Source organism: Indicator indicator, chromosome 16 (genome assembly GCF_027791375.1).
Source record: "Indicator indicator isolate 239-I01 chromosome 16, UM_Iind_1.1, whole genome shotgun sequence".
Taxonomy (NCBI): Eukaryota; Metazoa; Chordata; class Aves; order Piciformes; family Indicatoridae; genus Indicator; species Indicator indicator.
The window spans coordinates 7401788-7423274 of NC_072025.1; the positions used below are offsets into that span (position 1 = coordinate 7401788).

At 37.8% G+C, this 21487-nt stretch overlaps 1 protein-coding gene across 1 annotated transcript; it reads left to right on the plus strand.

The window, feature by feature from the left end:
* Positions 1–4486: 4486 nt before the first annotated feature.
* Positions 4487–20379, plus strand: TARS3 (threonyl-tRNA synthetase 3). The gene is made up of 19 exons (XM_054388257.1): positions 4487–4744; positions 5350–5442; positions 6187–6377; positions 6910–7033; positions 8152–8273; positions 9055–9172; positions 9812–9876; positions 10588–10666; positions 12254–12400; positions 14173–14271; positions 14607–14773; positions 15299–15461; positions 16356–16493; positions 16904–16981; positions 17078–17178; positions 17975–18079; positions 18843–18915; positions 19620–19734; positions 19858–20379. Exons 1-19 carry the CDS (start codon positions 4487–4489, stop codon positions 20004–20006), a joined length of 2385 nt encoding a protein of 794 aa, XP_054244232.1. The 3' UTR covers positions 20007–20379.
* Positions 20380–21487: the final 1108 nt, after the last annotated feature.

Genomic DNA, 21487 nt, shown 5'->3' on the forward strand with positions numbered 1-21487 from the left:
AGGACATAATTGTAAACACTCTGCATGTATTTTTTCATGTTATCTTTGCTAATACCTTGTAAAACATTATTTCTCAGATAGGTGTGAATAGTGCCTGATGTCCAAATAACATTCTGATTAACCTCAATTTAGTTTATTATTTAGAAATGCAGTATTTTTCATGCAGTTGTTTACAGAAAGGTATAGTAAATAATGTAACTTACAAGAAAAATCTGAAAGGGATCAATTCCTCAGGCACTATGCTCACAGAACCTCTCAATCTCTATTTAAATGTTTCAGAAATGGGAAAGAAAGTAAAAGATCGTGTTAACATTCTGAGCTAAGCGTTATCAGGAGTACTTAGGAATCCTTTTACCTATCCTGATTCTTACTCATTAGTAGCAGTGAGGTTGATATACAGGTTTTTTGCAACCAGTTTAAATGTTCAAAGTATAACAATAAAATTATATGTTTAATAAATTTTTCTTCTCTTTTATAACAAAGAATCATAAAGGCAGCAAATACTCTCTTGTTTAGTGCAAGAGAGAAAGTAAATACTAATTATAGCAAATAACTATTAGTGTCAAAGGATTCCAAGACATTACCAATATACACTTAAGCATTTCAGAGCAGTGACCTTACCTTCATAGCCAAGGAGAAAGCATGTCAGCAAGTTAGGGCAGACCTCCTCCAAAATGGAACAAAAAGCAGAGAAAGCACTGGGGCCTTTTAAAGAGAGTTTATCTAAAAAATATTCAGTTCTCTTCCTGTAGCTCTCCTGAGACCAAATGTCTTTGTATTCCTCCAAGGAAAAGATTCTCTTGTAAACCAAATATGACAGCACTTTGTTAACATCCAACTCTTCCAGTATTTGCTCTCTCTGATTGCTTGGGATTTCAGACAGCCACTTATTTCTGTTTTCATTTCCTCTCTTAGTAGATTTTGCACAGTTATAAAACCAAGATTTGGCTGTTCTTCCAAACATTTGGATATTTATATAGAAAATAGAAAATTCTACTTCTGCATTTATTGTGCATTATTCAGTCTGCAAAGCAAACATAATGTGGATGGATAGAATGCAAATACATACTGCTGTCTGTAATTATTGTAATTCTAATGGAATAAAGAAGGCCTACATACAAATTATAAAGAAATCTAGCTCAATGCCTGCAGCCTCCTAAGAGGATTACATTACACTAATTAGCCCTTTACAACTGTTAACAGCTTCTGAACCATAACGATGAGACTCAGAATTGCTTAGTTACTGTTACTTTTTAATTCTGTAACTGATCTTCAAAGATATCCCTTTGCAAAAAAATAATTCATTCAAGAAAACAGCTGATCAAATGGTATTAATTTGTACAAGCTGGTACAGGGCATAAAATAAATCGTCTTGTGTACACTTTAATTTTGTATTCCTTAGAGGCCATACCCAAACCACAGTATAAATGCCCTCCACTTCTTATTCTTTCATAAAATAGTAGCTTTACAGTGCAATGGAATTTCACATTTGGAAAGCGTATTTCTGTAAATATTTTGTAATCCTGTATGCAAAAGGGGGAAAAAAAAAAGGGTTACAAAACAAGATCTGTTTTGTGAAGGTAAATATGTCACTGTTAAAAACAATCTTTCTGCATGTTTAGATCTTTGAAGTTGTGTCAAAGCAAAATAAAACACTATAGAACGTCCATTTCATGAACCAGGTTTAACCGTGGAGATTACTGCAATCCTCATGAAGGTGTTCTGCCACTGATAATCATTCATTGAGGATCACACATTACATAACCTCTCTTATGCAAATGCTCTTTAATACACGGACTTTTTGGTCTTGTTTTCATACTTTCTGTCAGCATAAATACTTCACATGGAAACCATATAGACTACTTCCTGCCTTCTCCTGTTTCTGAGTCTATTTTTTTCCTATTTCCGTTACTTCCAACTGATAATGCATCTATGGCCTCTAGTGTGGCCTTTTCTTCATTTTTGTTAAGGGGTTCACTACCTATTCTGCAGCAAACCAAATTAATTTTGACAAACTATGAGGAAAACAAGTCCTATAACTTTTTCAGTCCTTATGATCTTAAGATGCAACCACATATCCTCCTGTCAGGCTTCTTCTACTTCTGAAATTTCAAGTATTATCAGTCTGCATTAAAACCATAGGCCATATAATAATTTGGAATGTTATTGTGTATCTCACCAGCCAAAGAATTAACTAGCCGGATTCACAGAATTGTTCGGTAGCAATGCCTGTCACCTTGTGGTTATTTGGAGACATAGCAAGCTTTATATGTGACACTATTGGAGGAAGGTCTGGTGGAATTGTTATTTTAAGCCATATTAATGGTTTAATTTTAGAATATTATGGCTTATTGACCATAGCAGTGACCATCCCATGCTTCTTATGTAATCATCTTGAATCTACTCAGAGCATTGCAGAGCATCACAGCACATGAAAGATGACCTGCTTGGGAGAAGATAGGTAAAAGGCATCTGCTATCCTAACTACTAGACAGGTAGTACAGAAAAACAAGTGTAAAATGCTGTAAGCAGAGGTAGCAGCCAGCCAATCTGAAATGCCTGGCACATCTTGTAAGGCAACCTTTAAAAGTAATGACTCCTTTATAAGTGGGATTCTTTAGATTCCCTTTGATTTTTGAACCTCCATAGGGGTAGTACAAATACTACACTTCTCTGTTATTTCCATATTCTCAACAAAACCTCGTGTTTTTTCACAGAATCACAGAATTGTCAGGGTTGGAAGGGACCCCCAAGGATCACCTAGTTCCAACCCCCCTGCCATGGGCAGAGATACTTTCCTCTAGATCAGGTTGCCCAAAGCCACATCCAGCCTGGCCTTAAAAGCTTCCAGGGGTGAGGCTTCCAGCACCTCCCTGAGCAACCTGTTCCAGTGTCTCACCACCCTTATGGTGAGGAACTTCTTTCTAACATCCAATCTGAATCTACCCATTTCTATTTTTGTTCCATTCTCCCTAGTCCTATCACTACCTGACTACTGTTCTTGTAAGCCCCCCTCAGATACTGGAAGGCCACAATAAGGTCTCCTTGGAGCCTTCTCCCCTCCAAACTGAACAACCTCAACTCTCCCAGTCCATCACCATAGGAGAGGAGCTCCAGCCCTCTGATCATTCTCGTGGCCCTTCTCTGGACACATTCTCTCCAAGCTCTTTCTCTCTCAGATGTTCTACTAATATTAATAACACAGTATCTCAGCAGGTAAAAGATCCTGATAAAGCCTGGTGCTCAACACGTTAGACAACATCTTATGAATCAGCCCTCTCTACCAGTATAATTCTGATGGTAACTTTTATCATGACTTCAATAAATCCTAGAGCAAACCCAAAGTTACATGTTTTGCGTTAATAAGGCAGTGCCCAAAGATGAGATACAGAAAATGCAACCTGAATACCTTTGTCAGAGTTTAACCTCAAAACTAAATGTGTGTTCGTAATGGAGTAATAAATTCTGCACAGCAGTGAATTTAGAAGTTGAGAAAACAGGTATTTTGTCATTCTGAAATGAATTTTTAAAAGAAGCTAAAGAGTGTGTGCTATTTTCACAAATCCATTGCAGTTCTGCCTGTGACAGTCCATCCTTAAAGAGAGGTGACCTTGCTTTACTAAGTGATAGACATAGACAATAGCAACTTGAATCTCTTCAGAAAAGGAAAGAACTGGTGCAAATGGAAAATGCACATTGTTGAGGAATATTCGTAATATATCTTAAACAGCAAAACTAGGTTTTTTTGTTTTGTTTGATTTGGTTTTTTAAGCATTAAAAAATTTAGCTGGGCCAGAATGGCTAGAAGAATTAACTACAAAACTCTTAGAAAATTCCAGGCATTCCTGGGAAAGAAAACAGTACTCTGCAATGAAAATGCAAAAAAAAGTGTTGGTATAATATGAACTGGTTAATACAGCCAGTGAATTGTGCCGCACAGAGCAGTCATGCATGGGAGATGTGAGACAGCTTGAAATTTCTGAGTATACAGCATAGCAGTGGCTCCAGGCTGTAGGCACTGAATAATTTACAGTTAGTGTTTATTTTAAGGAGTACAATCTTTTGAGCCATAAATGTCCCCATTATTTTTGTTGATAAAAGAATACATCCTTTTAATCTCAAATATATTTTAATAAAATTCTAAAAGCACAAATCGAAATGGGTATTATCAAAAGATATGCATCAAACTGTCAACAAATACAGAACTTGACGCTCTGCCTTACTTCCCAATTGCTCGCCGGCCTCCGAGCAAGCTGGACGGATTTATTTGTTACCACCACCGCAGCGATGGCTAGAAACAAGCATTCACCCTACGATAAGAACGAACAATGACAACGGAAACTCTCAGGCAAGGCGCCTAGAATCCATCCGTGCTGGGCGGAGTCACCACTTCATGAGTGACCCAAGCGCCGCCGCCGGAGAGGGCCGGACTGGACCGGATGCGGCCGCCCCGGGGCGGTACGGGGGAGGGGCCGGACGGGGAAAGATGGCGGCGGTGGTAGCGGCAGCTGAGGTGGTGGCACTGCGCCTTTCGCGGCAAGAGCAGGAGCTGCGCTGGCTGACGGCGGAGGTCGGCCGGCTGAAGGAGCAGGAGGCGCCTTGCAGCCCCGGAAACTGTAGTCCTGAGCTGCAGCGGCTGAGGGCCGAGAATGAAAAGTTGCGCTATCGCCTCTTGCACCTGCGCCGCAGCTTGGCAGCCGAACTGGGCAGGGCAGCGCCGGCGGAGACCACCGCTGCAGGCGAGGTAGCGCTCGGGGGGGGGGGTCACCCGCATGGCCCAATTCGGTGCAGCGGATCGCGTCGGCCTGGCTAGGGCGAGTGCCCCCAGCGCTGTGGGGTGGGCCGAGCCAGGCCTCTGCGGGGAGGGAGGGGGCTGGAGGGGCCCCAGCCAGCGGGGTCGGCGATGATCTCGAGGATGAAAGTTTGTCTCGATCTCTGTCCGCTCTCTGCGCGGACCCAAAGAACTCAGCGGCGCTTCGCCCCACAGTCCCTGCCCCTTCCCAGAGATGGAATAAGTTTATCAGACCACCAACAGTTGCTGTTACTCACTAGGTTGTTTCAGACCCCCGTGATCTCAGTGGGGAGATTTTAACGGTGATGGTTGTGATAGTGATGTCAGGGAAATTGAGAAGATTTTGCTTGGTGAGCTTTTTTGTTGTGTCTGCTCAACATGTAGAGGATGCAGTTTAGATGTGTCATGACAAGCTTTTCCTCTGTACTAAGGACATGCTTTGATTGTAGTTACCTTTTTAGCCTAATATTGCACTGATCTGATTTGGTTTGTTTCAATGATTGCCGAGAAAAGTCTGAAAGGCAGAGAGCTATACTTCATATTATCATGCTTTTCAGAAAGTCTCCAGTGCTAGTCCAGCTGTTGAAGTGAATCAAACTAAAGAGGAAAAGAAAAAAGAAAACGGAACTGTGAACCGACCTTGGAACAATGTAAGTGGTTATTTTATATCACATGATAGTAGAAGAAAGAGTATTGTTTGACTAGGTTCAGGAAAGGTACTGAATCTGAAATGCTTTGCTGTATTTTGAAGTCCCACCTTTTGGGAAGAAGGCCACATATAGGAAAAAAAATACCCAAGAGCTTCATCTTGCATACAATTAATAAGGTTACATTCTCAGTTCTCTGCTTTTTATGTATCAAAAGGTTTTGGGCTGTTGGGAAATAAAGGTGGGGAAACTGTTGCTCTTAAAGAGAGCGATGGTTCATGAATGGTTAAACAGCTTGTGTGGTGACTGAAAGAGGATGTTGGTAGTGTGAACTGTAGTTTAATAGATCTTAGTAATTCACTTAAATGGAATGCAGCGTCCTGTGAACTATCTTATTTGAATGGGGTTCTTTCAATGGACTAGTAGAAGTGAGGGCTTGTTGGAGTGATCCAAGGTTCTTTGGGATGTCAGCTAAATTCTGGGGTGGCAATATAGGCTACCCTCTGTGGCAAAATTCACAGAAGTTGTTTAGGCCCATATTGATGAAGATACATTGAAAATACAGTATAAAATAGCAAGTTGGATGAAACTATCCTGTGTATAATTATTTACAAGTGCTTAACTGCATGATGGTATAAAATCTAGCACAGTTGCATGTGGTCTCAGTTGGAATCTCTAAGGATACATGAGCACTGAACTCTTTCTTTGTATTTCTCTCACAAATCTGATATAATTTATTTGTTACAGGTACTATGTGAGCCAGGCTTCATAGAAGACAGACTGAAGCTTTATGAAGTACTGAAAAAGGAACATGATGCTTTGTTAGCTTACAGAGCAGCCAACCAGAGCAAACCTATCACAATTTCTCTGACAGATGGAAAAATGATTGAAGGGGAATCTTGGAAAACCACACCATATCAGTTAGCTGTAGGAATTAGGTAACCCACAGATTCAAGGAGTTGTACTTTTGCCATGATAATTCTGTAATTGTCATTTGTTTCTTACCTTGTTGCACAAAATGCACATGTCACGGTTGGTGGATGGGGGCTCTGCTAAGCTGGTTTATTTTGAAAGCATTGAAGCTTCAGCTTAGTACAGAAGAAACAACTGGATGGCTACTGAGTGATGCTTGAGGTGCTGTGCTGGAGTCATGCTTGCTTCCAATTGAAAACACTTACCAATCAGTAAGAAACTGTCAGGAATTAATAGAGACTTCTGAAATTTTATGAGTTACCAGATAACAGTAGAAACTTGCTAGAAGCCATCTTTCCTCCAGAAAAACCTTTTAATGAAACTTAAGAGTGTGTACCTAGTAGAAAAGTCTTTAAGTAAAGACAGAGACAAAATAAAAGTAAAGGTCTTTAGATGCTGCAAGATGTGTGTGGGGTCTCTTAGGGTTAAGAAAACTAAGCACTTTTGCAAATCTGAACCTAAATATTTTGGTGTCCTATGATCATTTGTGTTTTTTAGTCAAGTATTGGCTTCAAATGCAGTCATAGCCAAAGTGAATGGTGAATTATGGGACCTGGATCGTCCACTGGAGGGAGATTGTACTCTGGAGCTGCTTATGTTTGATAATGAAGAAGCAAAAGCTGTGAGTAAACACGCATTGGTTTCTGCTTGATTAAAGGAACGAAGGACACGAAATTGATTGCGGGGGGATGTTTTAAAATCTTGAATTAAAAAAAAAAAAGAGATTGCCCAAACTATTCAAGTAATATATTTGTTGTGCCTTGATAAAGATTATATACCAAATATGTGTAATCTGTAGTGAATAAAATCGTGGTTTTATTTTCTTCCCATCTCTTTTACATAAACAAATGAGATCATACAGAATGTCTTGATTTGTATGCTAACTTGAAATAGTTTGATATAAGATGTGTTTTGTGGTTTGACTCAGTACATTTCAAGATCAGACACTGAAAGCAGCAGTGAGACTGTCTTGCAGTTTTCTAAAAGTTGTCCAAAATCAGATTTAAGTCATAACAAAATCTACACCTCTTTGCACTGGCACTTTTTATTAGAAGCTTAACTAGGCATATCTTGATTAATTAATCTATGGATATCCTTAGTGACACACACAAGGTTGGTGTTTTTTTTGTATGGCCTTCAATCTTAAGCCTATGCTTATCTTTATGCTCACATGTATGAAATATTCATGTGATGAAGCTTGTTTGAGGCACTTCAGGAGTCTGTGAAGGCTTTGTCTTATAGCAGTGGCTGTGAAGTAGTCTGAATTAATAGAGAGTTGGAACATAAGACTGATATTGATCTGCTGGGTTGTTGACTCCTCTCACGACATTTCAGATAATGTGATTTACAGTCCTATTAATAAATGTGCAGTGTGTGGACCATCATCACCTATTTTGCTGCATTGCTTTAGATGAAGTCATATTGCAGAGACTTCTAACAGACCAGAAACTAACTAATAAATTTAAAAGGTATAGTAAGTAATAAGGCAATGGAATCGTGCAGATGTTCGATCAGCTTTCAGACTGAAAAGCGTTGAGGCTTCATTGCTACATCTGCCATTATATTAATCATTCAGCCTGCCTCAGAATGAGAGCAGAACATTGTTCTGTTTCTCACAAAATTTAAACACAAAAATTCAACTCTATTTCCCATCTACAGATATTCCTCTGTTTGGTTTCTTTGTTTTTAGTTATACAATTCCAATGACCCTATGACTTGCTCACCTGACTTTATTTGCAGGTTTATTGGCATTCAAGTGCTCATATTCTTGGAGAGGCAATGGAAGGTTATTTTGGGGGCTGCTTATGCTATGGACCACCAATTGAGAATGGATTTTATTATGACATGTATATGGAAGATAGGTAAAATTTCAGTGTCTTAAGAACCATAATACTCTGTACTGCAGTTCAGTACTAGAATTATTTCTGTTCAGTCCTGTTTCTGCATGTTAAAAGGAAAGTACTATATCTAGTAGGGCTTAAAACTGATGGGTTAGTCTACTAATATGTCGAATGTGTGTGCCTGTATTTAAATTGAAGAGATGTGTTCAGACACCTGTTCCACAGGACTTGTAGCTGCTGAATGCTCTGTGGAAAAATTGTAGTGTTGGGTAGAACTTCCTGAAGTTCCTGGGAGATATAGGAGACAGTTACCTTGAGTCATGGGATTTCGGTTTCGAAGTGCCGTAGTAGCTTGTAGCAATGGCACGTATGCATGTAACTTGTATAGGGGTTCACTACTTTTCTGGTCCTTGTGCATGTTTTTACGATTCTGTTTCTTCCTTGTTTATCTTTCTGTACTCAAGGAGAATGCTGAATCTGCATCAGCTGATAAAGTAGCAGCTGGGGATGAGCCTTTTTTTTTTTTTTTTACCCTTATATCTTAAGTCGTATATACTTTGAGCTACAGGTCTTCCAGACATTTAAACATGATGAAGACTGTTCTAGGAGTAATTGCAGTGGGTTTGTTTCTGAGATTAGTGTCTGAAGGCATAGCCAGTTGTAAGAAACTTAAGAAAATATTGTGATAGATCAAAAAAACACACATCATGTTTTTTCAAATTAGACCACTAGAAAGTGGTCCCTTAAAAAATGACAACATAAAAATAATTAATTTTTATTTCTCTTGCTTGTTTTTGTTTAGAGGTATATCTAGTGCTGAATTTCCACTACTAGAGAACCACTGTAAAAATATCATAAAAGAGAAGCAGGCTTTTGAAAGGCTGGAAGTCAAAAAGGAGATCCTGTTAGACATGTTTAAGGTAAATCTTTGGAGTAGCTATGGTTCTGGTACAACAGTCTTCTAAAAGGTAACTTGGTACAGTTAGTACATAAAGTACTGCATGTGACTGGACTTATCAGAATAATTCCTGTCTAGAAAAGCAGAGAAAAAGAATAACATCCTTTTCCTGCTCTCCATATCCCACTCAAGTGTTAAGGATGCTTTTAGGCAATAAAACCCCAATTTCTTACTATACGAAAACACTTTGGGCCCAGTGAGATGACAAAGAAATTGGTGTACAAGAGGCATACATTCATTCTAGTGCATTTGCAGAGACAATTCAAAAAAGTCTTTATGCTCTAGTCATCCATTGTATGCAGTAGCTATTACCAGTTTCACTGTGTTTTAATTGCCTTTCAAAGTGCTTTGCAGTGTTCAGGTGATAATCACTATGCTTAACACACCCTCAGGGAAATTAAAATATTTTTTCTCTTTTTTGTTTTATAACTCTTCTGAAAGAATGTTGAACTTCTTCACATATATGTGTGGTTGTGTTGATTTTTTTTTTTTCAGTTGAGAGTGTGCTGCATTGGTACATTTACATTATTACCCAGTTTAAAATGGAATTTATATTAGACATTTTATTGATGTGTCTGAATTTTCGTATTTCCCCATACAGTATAACAAGTTTAAGTGTCGTATCCTTAATGAGAAGGTGAACACACTAACTACCACAATATACAGGTAAAGAAAATTAAGTTGAAAAAGTATTATGAAGTATTTCTGCAGTTAGATGCGTTTAATTTGAAGTGAGAGAAGTTAAAAAAAACTTTTTTTTTTTTTTTTAATTCTAACTTCTGAATACTTGTGGGATTGGGGCTTAAGTTTGCAATTAATTTTGCTATTTATGTTTAAATAAGGTCTTTGTCTGCTGGGATGGATTGAGTCTCAATTTTTATGTACAAATGGCAAATCCACTTTTCATTCATTCCCTCTGGTTTCAGCAAAGACATTAACATAAGCTACTATCCATGGCATTCAGTTGATGAATAATGGGTAAAGGTAGATCCCAGCTTAATGTGGAATAAGGAACCTGTTCATTTAACCTGCCAGGGAAAAGGCTAGTTAGTTGGAAAATGGCAAAAACTTTTTGCTGGTGTTTGATGTACTTAGTTTGACGTTTCCTGGTCAACTTGAACAAAGTTGATATATGGAACTATATGAACTGCTGAGTGTGTTAGAATGCTCTTGATCAAGTATGCTGAGTGTTACCTGAGTGAATATTCAGCTTCAGGTAGAAGGCATAATTACATTCAAGGTGTGCTGAATTTGCAGATTCTTGCACATGTATACTTATTGGTGTGTCCAGAATTAACTTTTATGCTACAAATGACTGTATTTAAAAACGTTGGAGTGTTTTGGAATAATGTTGTTTTTTTTTTTGTTGGTGTATAGATGTGGTCCACTGATTGATCTCTGCAGGGGCCCACATGTGAGACATACTGGAAAAATTAAGGCCCTTAAAATAGTTAAGGTAAGGTTAACTTAACTGCATTAACACTTAACTAAACTATAGATGACATGATTATTTACGTATTTGTCTCTCCTGAAGTGGTTATGCTAAGGTCCGTTGTATTGTTTTCTTTGCTTACTCTGAACAAACATCTGCTTCCAAAGTGTCCTACTTCTTGACCATCACAATAGTAAATCAGTGAAAGTTTACAGCATCTTTTTTTAAATCAGAGCATTAGACCAGAAACATGCTGTAATAGATTAGTGCACCCCTGTGTAACCTGCCTGCTCCCCCAATGCAGAACTGAGGGAAAAGTAACACACAAAACTCAGGGTTGAGGTAAAGGGATAAGAGTTTAGTATGACATAAGCTATCATAATCACAATGCATAATTACCTTATTAGCCTACTTACAGGGGAAAAAAATGCAGTGAAATGCAGGAAAGAAAAAAAACACAGCATAAAACAGAGCCCAAAAACAGTGTGCTAGCCAACTCCCACTCTTCTCCCTACCGTGTCTCCCAAAAGGAGACAATACCCAAGATCTGGAACCCAGAAGCAGCAACCAGAACAGGAAGCCTCTGATGTTACAGTCCCCATAATACTTTGCTCCAGCCAGCACTATAATTTTGAAGCTGGCATGACTGCAGAATACTATGAATTACAGCAGCAGATTCAACTCAACCTATGACACATGTACACTTAGAATACAGTGGAGAACTCCGCAAAAATACTCAAGCTTGTAGTGATTAGATTACTGTGTATGCTGTAACTGGTTTCACTGGCAGAGAAGTGCAGTGCCTAAGCTAATGTAGTGTTACTGTACTAGTATCTCCAAACAGTGCTGCACCTTGTAGTAAAAATGTTCTAGTTTGAGTCTGTACTAGCCCTCACTTCTGTGTGTGTACTCTGTTCAGTAAATGAACATCTAAGATATTCATTGGGTTAGAAAACAGTATTTTGGCCTTGTATAATGGTATTTTTTAGGTATAGGAGGTGAGGTGGACGTTGGCAGATCTGCAAGTGCTGCTTTTTAAAATGGTATGGCTCACAGGAAAGGCAGAAGTGGTGCTTGCAGACACTTCTGATTACGATGTAGTTTAAGGTGCTTGCAGATACTGATTTTAGTAACTTTATTAGAGCAGCCTTATTCGTCATGGTTGCTTTTGCTGGCTTCTTAACTGAAGTATATGAAACTCTCGCGTTCTAGGGACTAAGATTATCAGAACAGCTAGGATTTAACTGTGACAGAGTGAGTTTTGTCTTTCACATTTCCCTACTTCATTATGTTTTTTGAATGTAAACAAGTGCTGCTCTTCTTAGAAGATAAAATGTGAGATAATAAAACACGTCATCACATGAGTTAAAACAAAGTATCTAAGTGGAATAAAAGTATGACTTGGCCAGACACTTTCATTTGTCTTCTGTGTTAGTATGCTGATGAGAAGGTACTGCATGTATCTTTGCATTATAAACAAAGGCTGGATTAACTCCGTATAATAATTCCGGTAAGTAATAAGCCAATCGTAACATTTTAATGCATTAGTGTTGTTCCTCCTTTCCCTGAGATGATACACTGTTATTCTAAAGTATGAGTTTTGTGCATCAGAATTCCTCTACATACTGGGAAGGAAAATCTGACATGGAAACCCTGCAGAGAATATATGGAATATCCTTTCCTGATAACAAAATGATGAAGGAATGGGAAAAATTCCAGGAAGAAGCCAGAAACCGGGACCATAGGAAGATTGGAAAGGTGCACTGTTTCATGGGCTACTTCTCTTTTATGCATAGAATTCATTCTCTTCGTTTGATTTATGTTTTGGTTTTTTTTTCCATTTTTGGCACTTTGAATGAGACAGTTTTATGAACTTCTTAGTGTCAGTTGTTTTGTAAAATTTTACTTCTACAAAGCTGTCGTTTATATACAAATGTTAAACTAATGCCAGGAAGGAGTACTGTGGTAATCCCTTGGTTTAGAGAAGTGTATCTTAAACCTTTTAATGTAGGTTCTTTTCAGATCATACCTAAACCACTTTATTTTTTGTAGAAAAGGGAAATTACTGAAAATTGTATGAATTAATGATAGGCATAAATAAGGTAATTAATCACAGAATACATCTGGTTGGAAGACGCCTCAAAGATATCCAGTCCAACCCTTGACCCTGCACTGAAGGGTCAACACTAAACCATGTCCCTAAGTGCCAGGTCTACATGCTGCTTAAACACTTCCTCGGACAGTGACTCCAGCAATGGGCAGTCCATGCCAATGTTTCAGAACTCTCTCTGTGAAGAAATATTTCCTGATGCCCAGCCAGAACCTCCCCTGGCCCAGACTGAAACCACTTTCTCTAGTCCTATCTAGTCCTGTCCAAGGAGAAGAGGCTGGCCCCCTCCTTGCTCCAACCTCCCTTCATGTTGTTGTAGAGAGCAATGAGGTCTCCCCTCAGCCTCCTCTTCTCCAGACTGAACAACCCCAGCTCCTACAGATGCTCCTCCTAGGCCATGTGCTCCAGACCCTTCATGAGCCTCATTGCCCTTCTCTGAACATGCTCTAGAACTTCAATGCCCTTCCTGTAATGAGGGGCCCACAGTACTTGAGATGTGGCCTCACCAGTGCTGAGTACAGGGGGATGATCACCTCCCTGTTCCTGCTGGACACAGTGTTTCTAATACAAGCCAGGATGCCATTGGCCACCTGGGCACACTGCTGACTCCTGTTTAGTCAACTGTCAACCAATACCCCCAGGTTGCAGCTTTCCAACCACACATCCCCAAGTCTCTAGCTTACCATGGGGTTTTTTTGACCTAAGTGGAGGACCTGGCACTTGGCCTTGTTGAACTTCATTCCATTAGCCTTGGCCTATTGATCTAACCTGTCCAGATCCTGTTGTAGAGCCAGCGAGGGGTTTATAGGAAACACTTACAAATGGAAGAAATAGAAAAAATTATCTTTACGGAGGTGTTTGTGGTTTTTTCATATTAACTCATTAAGTTGTAAATATTTATATAGTATTTGTTTGATGGATACTTCTGTGCCTTTTCAGAAATGGCCTGGTATCAACCAATTTACCTAGTGTCTGTGTATCTAATATCTATGATAGTAAAGAGGCCAAGATTCCCCAAAGATGTGTCAGAGGCATGCTGCTGAGCTTCTGATTTTGAGGGAGAATTCTGATAAAGAATAACTGGCTTACAAGCTTTAACCATCAGTCTTTAGATGTGATAAGTATATGCTTAATTACTTTGGTTACTGAAGTAAGATTGGTTAAGGCTTCAGCATTTTCAGGAAGTGTGTATTTACATAGTCACAGAGTCAAGTGTAAGTCCAGTGTTACTACAAACTTCAACAAGCAGGAACTACAGATGGTTTAACTACTGCTGCTGAGAACATGTAGGCTTCTGGAACATCTTGTCATAATAATTAATTTTTGTGAACAGAATCAACATGTGTGAAGTAGTCATGTTCTGCAGTTTTGCAGTTCCATCTGAAATGATATTACAGCATTCTGGTTTTAATTTGCCTAGGAGCAAGAACTCTTCTTCTTTCATGATCTGAGTCCTGGAAGCTGCTTTTTCCTCCCCAGAGGTGCCTTTCTTTACAACACACTGGTGGATTTTATACGAGTGAGTATATGCTAATGTAACTCCTGACAGGCTTAATACTAGTTGTTGATCTTAGGTGATGGCCATTTATAGCACTGAGCTACTACAGAAAGAGAAACGTCTATGTATGTAAATATATACTGGATTTGCACTATCATCATACAGATTTACCCCTCTTGAAAATAGGGAAGAGTCAAAAAAAAAAAATGACCTTTGCTTTTTCCAGTTGTGCAAAACCTACCTGTGCAGTAGTCTTAGTCTCCCAGTAAATCTCTATCATAAGAATGCAGATGAAAAGTCAGACTTCTGCTTATTAAAAGATCTATCAACTTTTAAATTTTTAATTTGTTTTATAGGGGGAATATCACAGGCGTAATTTTACTGAAGTTGTATCTCCAAACATCTACAACAGTAAACTCTGGGAAGCTTCAGGACACTGGCAGCACTACAGTGAAAATATGTTCTCTTTTGAGGTGGAGAAGGAAACTTTTGCCCTTAAACCAATGAATTGTCCAGGACATTGGTTTGTACTCTCAACTGAAGCCTTCTTATTTTATCCTTGTATTTATCCTCTGGGGGGCTGAGAGGAAATAACTGGAGGGAGAATTCATGTTATCGTGTACATGCACGATAGCCTACTAAGCAGCTAGTGTGTCCAGAAAGATTCCCTGGCAGTATCCTGAAGCAGATCAAATGCAAATCTTGGAGGATCTTTCAGTTAGTCTGCAGTAAGTGAGTCAGGTTTGTGCATGCTAATGCTAGTCTGTACCACTACTAAATACAATTTATGTTGGATAGGCATCAGATGTGGTGTACCAAAAGAAGGTAGGAATGAAGCAGTCTGGGTTGCCACTCTTCACAGTGGTTTTCCTGGGTGGTCTTTAGCAATATGTTCTTAGTGCTGCACTTTTCTTATTTGCCTGCCTCATGGGATGCAGACTAACCTGAATGAGAAAATACTGAAATTTGCAATGACTATGCTGACGGTGTTTTAGTTTCCATGTTGTCTTAAAAGAACAGAAGGAAGGTTCTTTCATGTTCCATCTAGCTTGATGTTTGCCCATCGTCCACGATCCTGGAGGGAGATGCCTATTAGACTTGCAGATTTTGGAGTTCTTCATCGAAATGAGCTCTCTGGGACTTTAAGTGGCTTGACTCGAGTAAGGCGCTTCCAGCAAGATGATGCTCACATCTTTTGCACAATTGAACAGGTGAAAAAAGCCCACAAAAAACCCCAACCCAACCAATGAAACAAGCAAACAAAACCCAAAAAACCAAACACAACAACCCTCCACTCACCAAACAAAAAACCCTACTCCTTCCCCTCCCAGTGAAAACCGCCATGAAACAAGAAAAAAATTCCTAAATTATTTCAACTCTTGTGTGTTCTATTGTGTTACTTTGTAGCATAATGATCTTTTGAATGTTTTTTTTTTTTTTTTGTGGGAGATTTAGGGGTTTCGTTATTAATCATCTGGTATTCCATTTTTCGTAACCTTTTGCTAAATTGCTGAAGTCAATTGCCTGTTGAACTTAGTTTCTCAGAGAGCAGGGCCATAATTTATGTTAAATTTTTCTATTTTGAAATTAAAAAATATGTCAAAGTATGAAAATAATGTTATTTGAGAAAATCTGTTCATTATTAATTACATAATAAGAATTCATCCCTTTAGAAAAATACATTGGGCAACTAAATCCAAAAAGGTAAAATCTTTTGCATTTTCCATCTCGCCCTGCAAAGAAAAGTTGTTGGTCACATTGTTTTCCTTAGTCATGCTGAATAAATACTTTTATTTTGCCAGTGATGCAACAGAGTTTAGTGGAGCTGTGTGAATAAATTGCTATACTGTTGTCAAGTCTGGGTTTCTGGAGCCAAACTGCATTAACAGGAACGTTGCTTTTCTTGCTGTGCTTTGATGCCACACCACCTCAGTTTTCTTTTCACCCATTACCTGGATTTTGGTTTGTAGGATGTAATTTTCATGTGATTAGTATTTTGTTATTTATTTAATGGGCTATCATATTCTGGGTATGAAGAATTCAGTAAATCACATTACATTTTTATGGAAGCAAATTATAACTAATCGATTTTGATTACATTTAAGATTGAAGAAGAAATTAAGGGCTGTCTGGATTTTTTGAAGTCAGTATATGCTGTCTTTGGCTTTACCTTTCAACTTCATCTTTCTACAAGACCCGAAAATTATCTAGGAGAGTTAGAGATCTGGGATCATGCAGAAAAGGTAATTGCATTTAACAGCAAATGAACCCTTAATATGTGTATTTGTATTCATTCATGTTGAATAGTGTAATTGGTAAAATTGCTTAAATTGGATGATAAATACTGTCCTCAGTGGAAATGCTTGTTGAAAAACATATTAAATGTGAAGTTTCTGTGTCAAATTAGTGTTTTCCATTTCTCACTTAGCCCCTTACACTGAACTGATTTGATTTTTATTAATCTGTTTTTTTCAATTAACACATTTGTAGAAGGAACCACTCCAAGATTATTTACAGTAAATGACTAAACTTGACAATAGGAGTCAAGATGCCCATTGACTCTTTTTACATTTCAAAGGTGAATGCTTTGAGTGACAGTAATGAAAGGCCCTGCTATACCTCTTCAAATTATTTTCTCCTTTTTTATGATCAGCAACTTCAAAACAGCTTGAATAACTTTGGAGAGCAATGGAATTTGAATCCAGGAGATGGGGCATTTTATGGTCCTAAGGTTAGTAAACGAGCATTTCAATAGAGCATTGGTTGGACAAGAATACAAACACAATGCAGACAAACTATATTCAGTAACTATTATTTTGCTTCACAGATTGATATTAAAATCAAAGATGCTATTGGCAGGTATCATCAATGTGCTACTATCCAACTTGACTTCCAGCTACCCATTCGATTTAATCTTACTTATGTTGGGTGAGTTGTTAAATACATTCCCCTATTAAATGATTTTTTTTTTTTTAAAGAAATAATTTTCATTATATGTAATTACCATTGAATTGATATGTATTAATGTCCTGTTGCTCATTTAAATGATTAGCCTGGTCGGCAGAGGAACATCCCTGGAAAGTAGATAACTGAGATAACTGAGTCAGCCTAATGAGATAACTCACTTTAATTGTACTGCTACTGATTGCAGGAATACTTCATTAAATGTTTTGTCTGCCAATTCTGAAGACAACTGATCCTATATAATGCCAAAGAAAACTCAGTTGACTCAGTTTTCACTTTCAGCCTTGTCACTGTGTCTCCTTTGAAGACGCTGCATACAAATTCAAACATGTCTTAAGGAGCTGGTATGTCTGTAGTAAGTTCTTCATTCTTTTTATCAGATTAAGCTGGTCAAATTTGAACATAAACCTGATGCAAAGATGTTTTTAGTAAAAATCTCACTTTGCCTTCTAGCTAGAAAGGGAGTTATTTAATTCACTCAGTGGATAATCTTAGTACCATGTTTATTCTTGTATATTTTTTCTGGGTTGTTTTTCTTGCTAGGTTTGGTTTTGGATATTAGAGAGAGTTTGATGGGGAAGGTAGATTGTCAGTATTCCTTTAAAACCCAGTATATTTTTAATTAAAATGGTAGGTTTTTGCCTAAGTATAAATAACTGAATTTTGTCTTTCCATGAAAAGTAGAATCAAAAACACTAGTAGGATTATGTGCATGTGAGCTAAGAGAATGTTTGTTTTCTTCTATTTTATTCTTTTTCAGTAAGGATGGTGATGATAAGAAAAGGCCAGTGATTATTCACAGAGCAATTTTGGGATCTGTGGAGAGAATGATAGCTATTTTAGCAGAAAATTATGGAGGAAAATGGTATGTGGCATAAATGCAGTTTTAAGAAATGTTAAACAGTGCATAACATACAGATCTTCCCTGCTCTCTTTATATTATAATGCAAAATAATATCCATAGAATTTTTATAAAATTAGTAGGTAAGATTACAAGAAAAGAAGCTGGATTTTCATGATTTGCACGAAGTTGTGCAAACTTTTATTAATAGCTCATTATTATAAATGAGATTACAGTAAAAGTTATGCAATAGAGCAGAACTAAGAATTGCAGTTTTTATTGCTCATTTTCTTAAAAATGTTTTGTACTGGGAAGATGTTTGATGTTGAAAGCAATGGTTTATACACACCTGAATTAGTCCTAATACATGATTTTTTTTTAACTTGTAAGATGTATTTTTTTCATCTTGAATAAGGTCTGAAGACACTTCTTCAATAATCTATTTAAGGAAGAAATAATTCTTTCAGCCACCTATCTGTCTGAGTGTTCACCTTTCAATATAAAGTTATAAGTAAAAGGGGGAATCACAAATAATGCTGCTTAGACTTGTCAGGTGAGCAAGAAAGTGAACAGAAGATTGAAGTTCTGCATATGTCATTTTACTGGAATCAGTGAGCTTGATATTAAAATAGCAAATGGCAACTTGACAAGAAGATAAAATTAATGAACATCCTTAGCTAAAATTAATATTTTTGTAAGGACTTAATTATTGGGGAACATGACTACAGATACAAATGCAAATATAAGATGCACATTTATGTCATATTTTTCTTGTCTTTCCTGCCAGGCCATTCTGGCTGTCTCCACGGCAGGTCATGGTCGTGCCTGTGGGACCTACTTCTGAAGAGTATGCCCAGCAGGTGAGAGCAGGGCCTTCCTTTTTATGGTAGCATGCAATATTAATAGCTCTTCAGGTACTTGGCCTAGAACAAAGAATGAATGCTTTAATGACTTTCAAGACATATGTGAGGGAGAGGTACAGTTTTCCATATAGGCTAAAATTTGTATAAGCCTAAGAGATGTGTAACTAAGTGTTTTGTGTTCTGTTACTATGTACAAACTTCAGTAGTTATTAAAGGGAAAAGAACATTCTGCATGAACAACCTTAGATACTAATTAATGATTCATTGAAGAATTACCTGTTTAATTCTGAGGCAAGAGACAGTTCCTTCAATTTCCCAGCATGTGTACTCTTGACTGCATTACATTTGACCATGGTTGTTGTTACTCCTCTTCCCTGCTTTTAATGCAAACAGAAGTAGTTTTGCTCCTTCTCTTTCTCTTTTCTCAAACTGAGGAAACACTTTTGACATTCAGCAGTGTAGCTGCCTGAGGAAATCAGCAAATAATTTGATGTGTTACCTCGTATTGTCTTCCAACTGGAGTTCTGCTAAGCCCTTAAGTATGCATGCATTTTTCTTCAAATGATTTCCTTACAGCAGTTCACAAGAGAAAAAGCTATGCAGACACATTATTTTTTTGGGAGAGATCAGGGATTACAAATTCATGTTGTAGAATATATACCGTCATAGTAAGTGTTGGGTTTTTTTCTTTTTTCTTTAAGGTTTGCAGCAAATTTTTTGAAGCAGGATTTATGTCAGATGTGGATCTAGATCAAAGCTGCACGTTAAACAAGAAAATCAGAAATGCACAGCTGGCCCAGTATAATTTTATCTTAGGTAATTGCAGCATCTTACTTTCCTTAATATCATTTAAGTTTTAAAGCTGGGCATAGAGTTTGTCTAGACTCTCATTTTATAATGTAGGTAGTTTAATATTATTTGTGATGTGTGTCTTGGCAGTGGTCGGAGAAAAGGAGAAAGCAAATAATGCTGTCAACGTGCGAACAAGAGACAACAAAGTTCATGGAGAGATTTCAGTATCTACTGCTATTGAGAAGCTCAAGAAATTGAAGAGTTCATGTATTCTAAATGCAGAAGAAGAATTCTGATGTTGCTATTTGGAAATACACAAAATAAACATAGCCAGATGCTCCAGGAATAGCTTGAGAGGACACTTGCAACTGACTTCCCTTTTGACAATCCCAAGGGAATCCAGTCTGCACGAGTAACAGAAGGCTTACTTAAGAAGTCCTATACCCGAGATATCTGTTGGTTTTGTTGTGGAATTAAGTCAGGGCTGCACAAAGCTAAGAGATGGGAGGCTGGGATGCATACTGGTTGCTGCTGCAATTTCTGAGCAACCACAGCCATGCAGCAGTTCTGTAGCAGACACAATGTAAGATCCCAAGCTTGGCAGTTGGTAGGTTCAGCAGGAGCATTTTGGTTATTTGTGGTTTTTTTTCCTAACTCCAGGTGATAATTTTTTTTATATTGAATTTATTTTTTTGGTAAGGGGGAGCAGGGAAGGGGAGTAGCTTGATCCTTTCTGAATTTCTGTTCACAGGCTATGAATATATCGGTTTCTTTGTTGGAAATCAAGACAGTGACTGTAGTTGGTTTCATAACTGGCTGTTGTAAAGGTCATTACCAAGAATTAAGTTCAATTACTTGCCATATTTCAGTGTGCAGAGTTTTACTTTTTCCTGTGCTGGTTGATTGGACTTCTAAAACAGTCAAACCTTTGAAAAAAAAATGTGAAATTTATTGTTGTATTTGCTTGGAATACTTAGGACACTGAAAAGGTGTGGAAGATGACTTTCTTTTTAAATATAGCATGTTGGAATTTAAATTGGCCATACTTTTCTGACTTGTTTATGCTTATAAATTATTTTAAGGTTGGTGTTGCAGGCAATTGAACAATTTTTTGAGATCCATTTTTACCACTTCACTTTCATATGCTGTTAGTTTCAAGGCTTAAATAATTGAGCAATATATTTCACATATGTACATATTGATCATATACACAACTGCAGTTTTAAATTTAAGTATCACTTAGAACAGTAGAGAATACTATGTCTAGCATAAATGCTATACAAATACAAAGCTAGTGTAGACTTGTGCTCAATTGGCCTATTTCTGGTTTTGTGTTACTTTGGGTTTGTGAATGTGGTGATTTAGTTCTAAGAGGGAAAAAAAACAGAGAAATGAAGGAACAAGGACTGGGAAAGCTTTCTGCTCCACTTTATAAAACTAACATGGGGTGGAGAGGCTGACTGTTTGGGGTTTTTTCATCTTTATTTATGGATTACAGCTTGTAGACATGGATCATGTATTCAGACCACAGAAGTAAAACTTTAGTGGTTAACATTGAATTTCTAGGTTTTGCAAACAGTAATTTTTTTTATTTTTAACATACGTGTATCCATGCTGATTATGCAGCAAGGAGAGGTTACTGAAGGATATCAATTAATACAAATAATATACATAAAATTTTCTACAAGGAGCAATATGTACAGAGAGAAGGCTAGATAGTCCCCGGCCAGAGGGAGGAAAGCAACCCCGGTAGCCTCAGGTGCTACACAGGGCCGCG

Coding starts and splice junctions, on each gene's coding strand:
- TARS3 (XM_054388257.1), top strand. CDS start 4,487: ATGGCGGCGGTGGTAGCGGCAGCTGAGGTGGTGGCACTGCGCCTTTCG. Junction 18,080..18,842: donor GAAAATTATGGAGGAAAATG/GTATGTGGCATA, acceptor CTTTCCTGCCAG/GCCATTCTGGCTGTCTCCAC. Junction 19,735..19,857: donor CCAGTATAATTTTATCTTAG/GTAATTGCAGCA, acceptor GTGTCTTGGCAG/TGGTCGGAGAAAAGGAGAAA.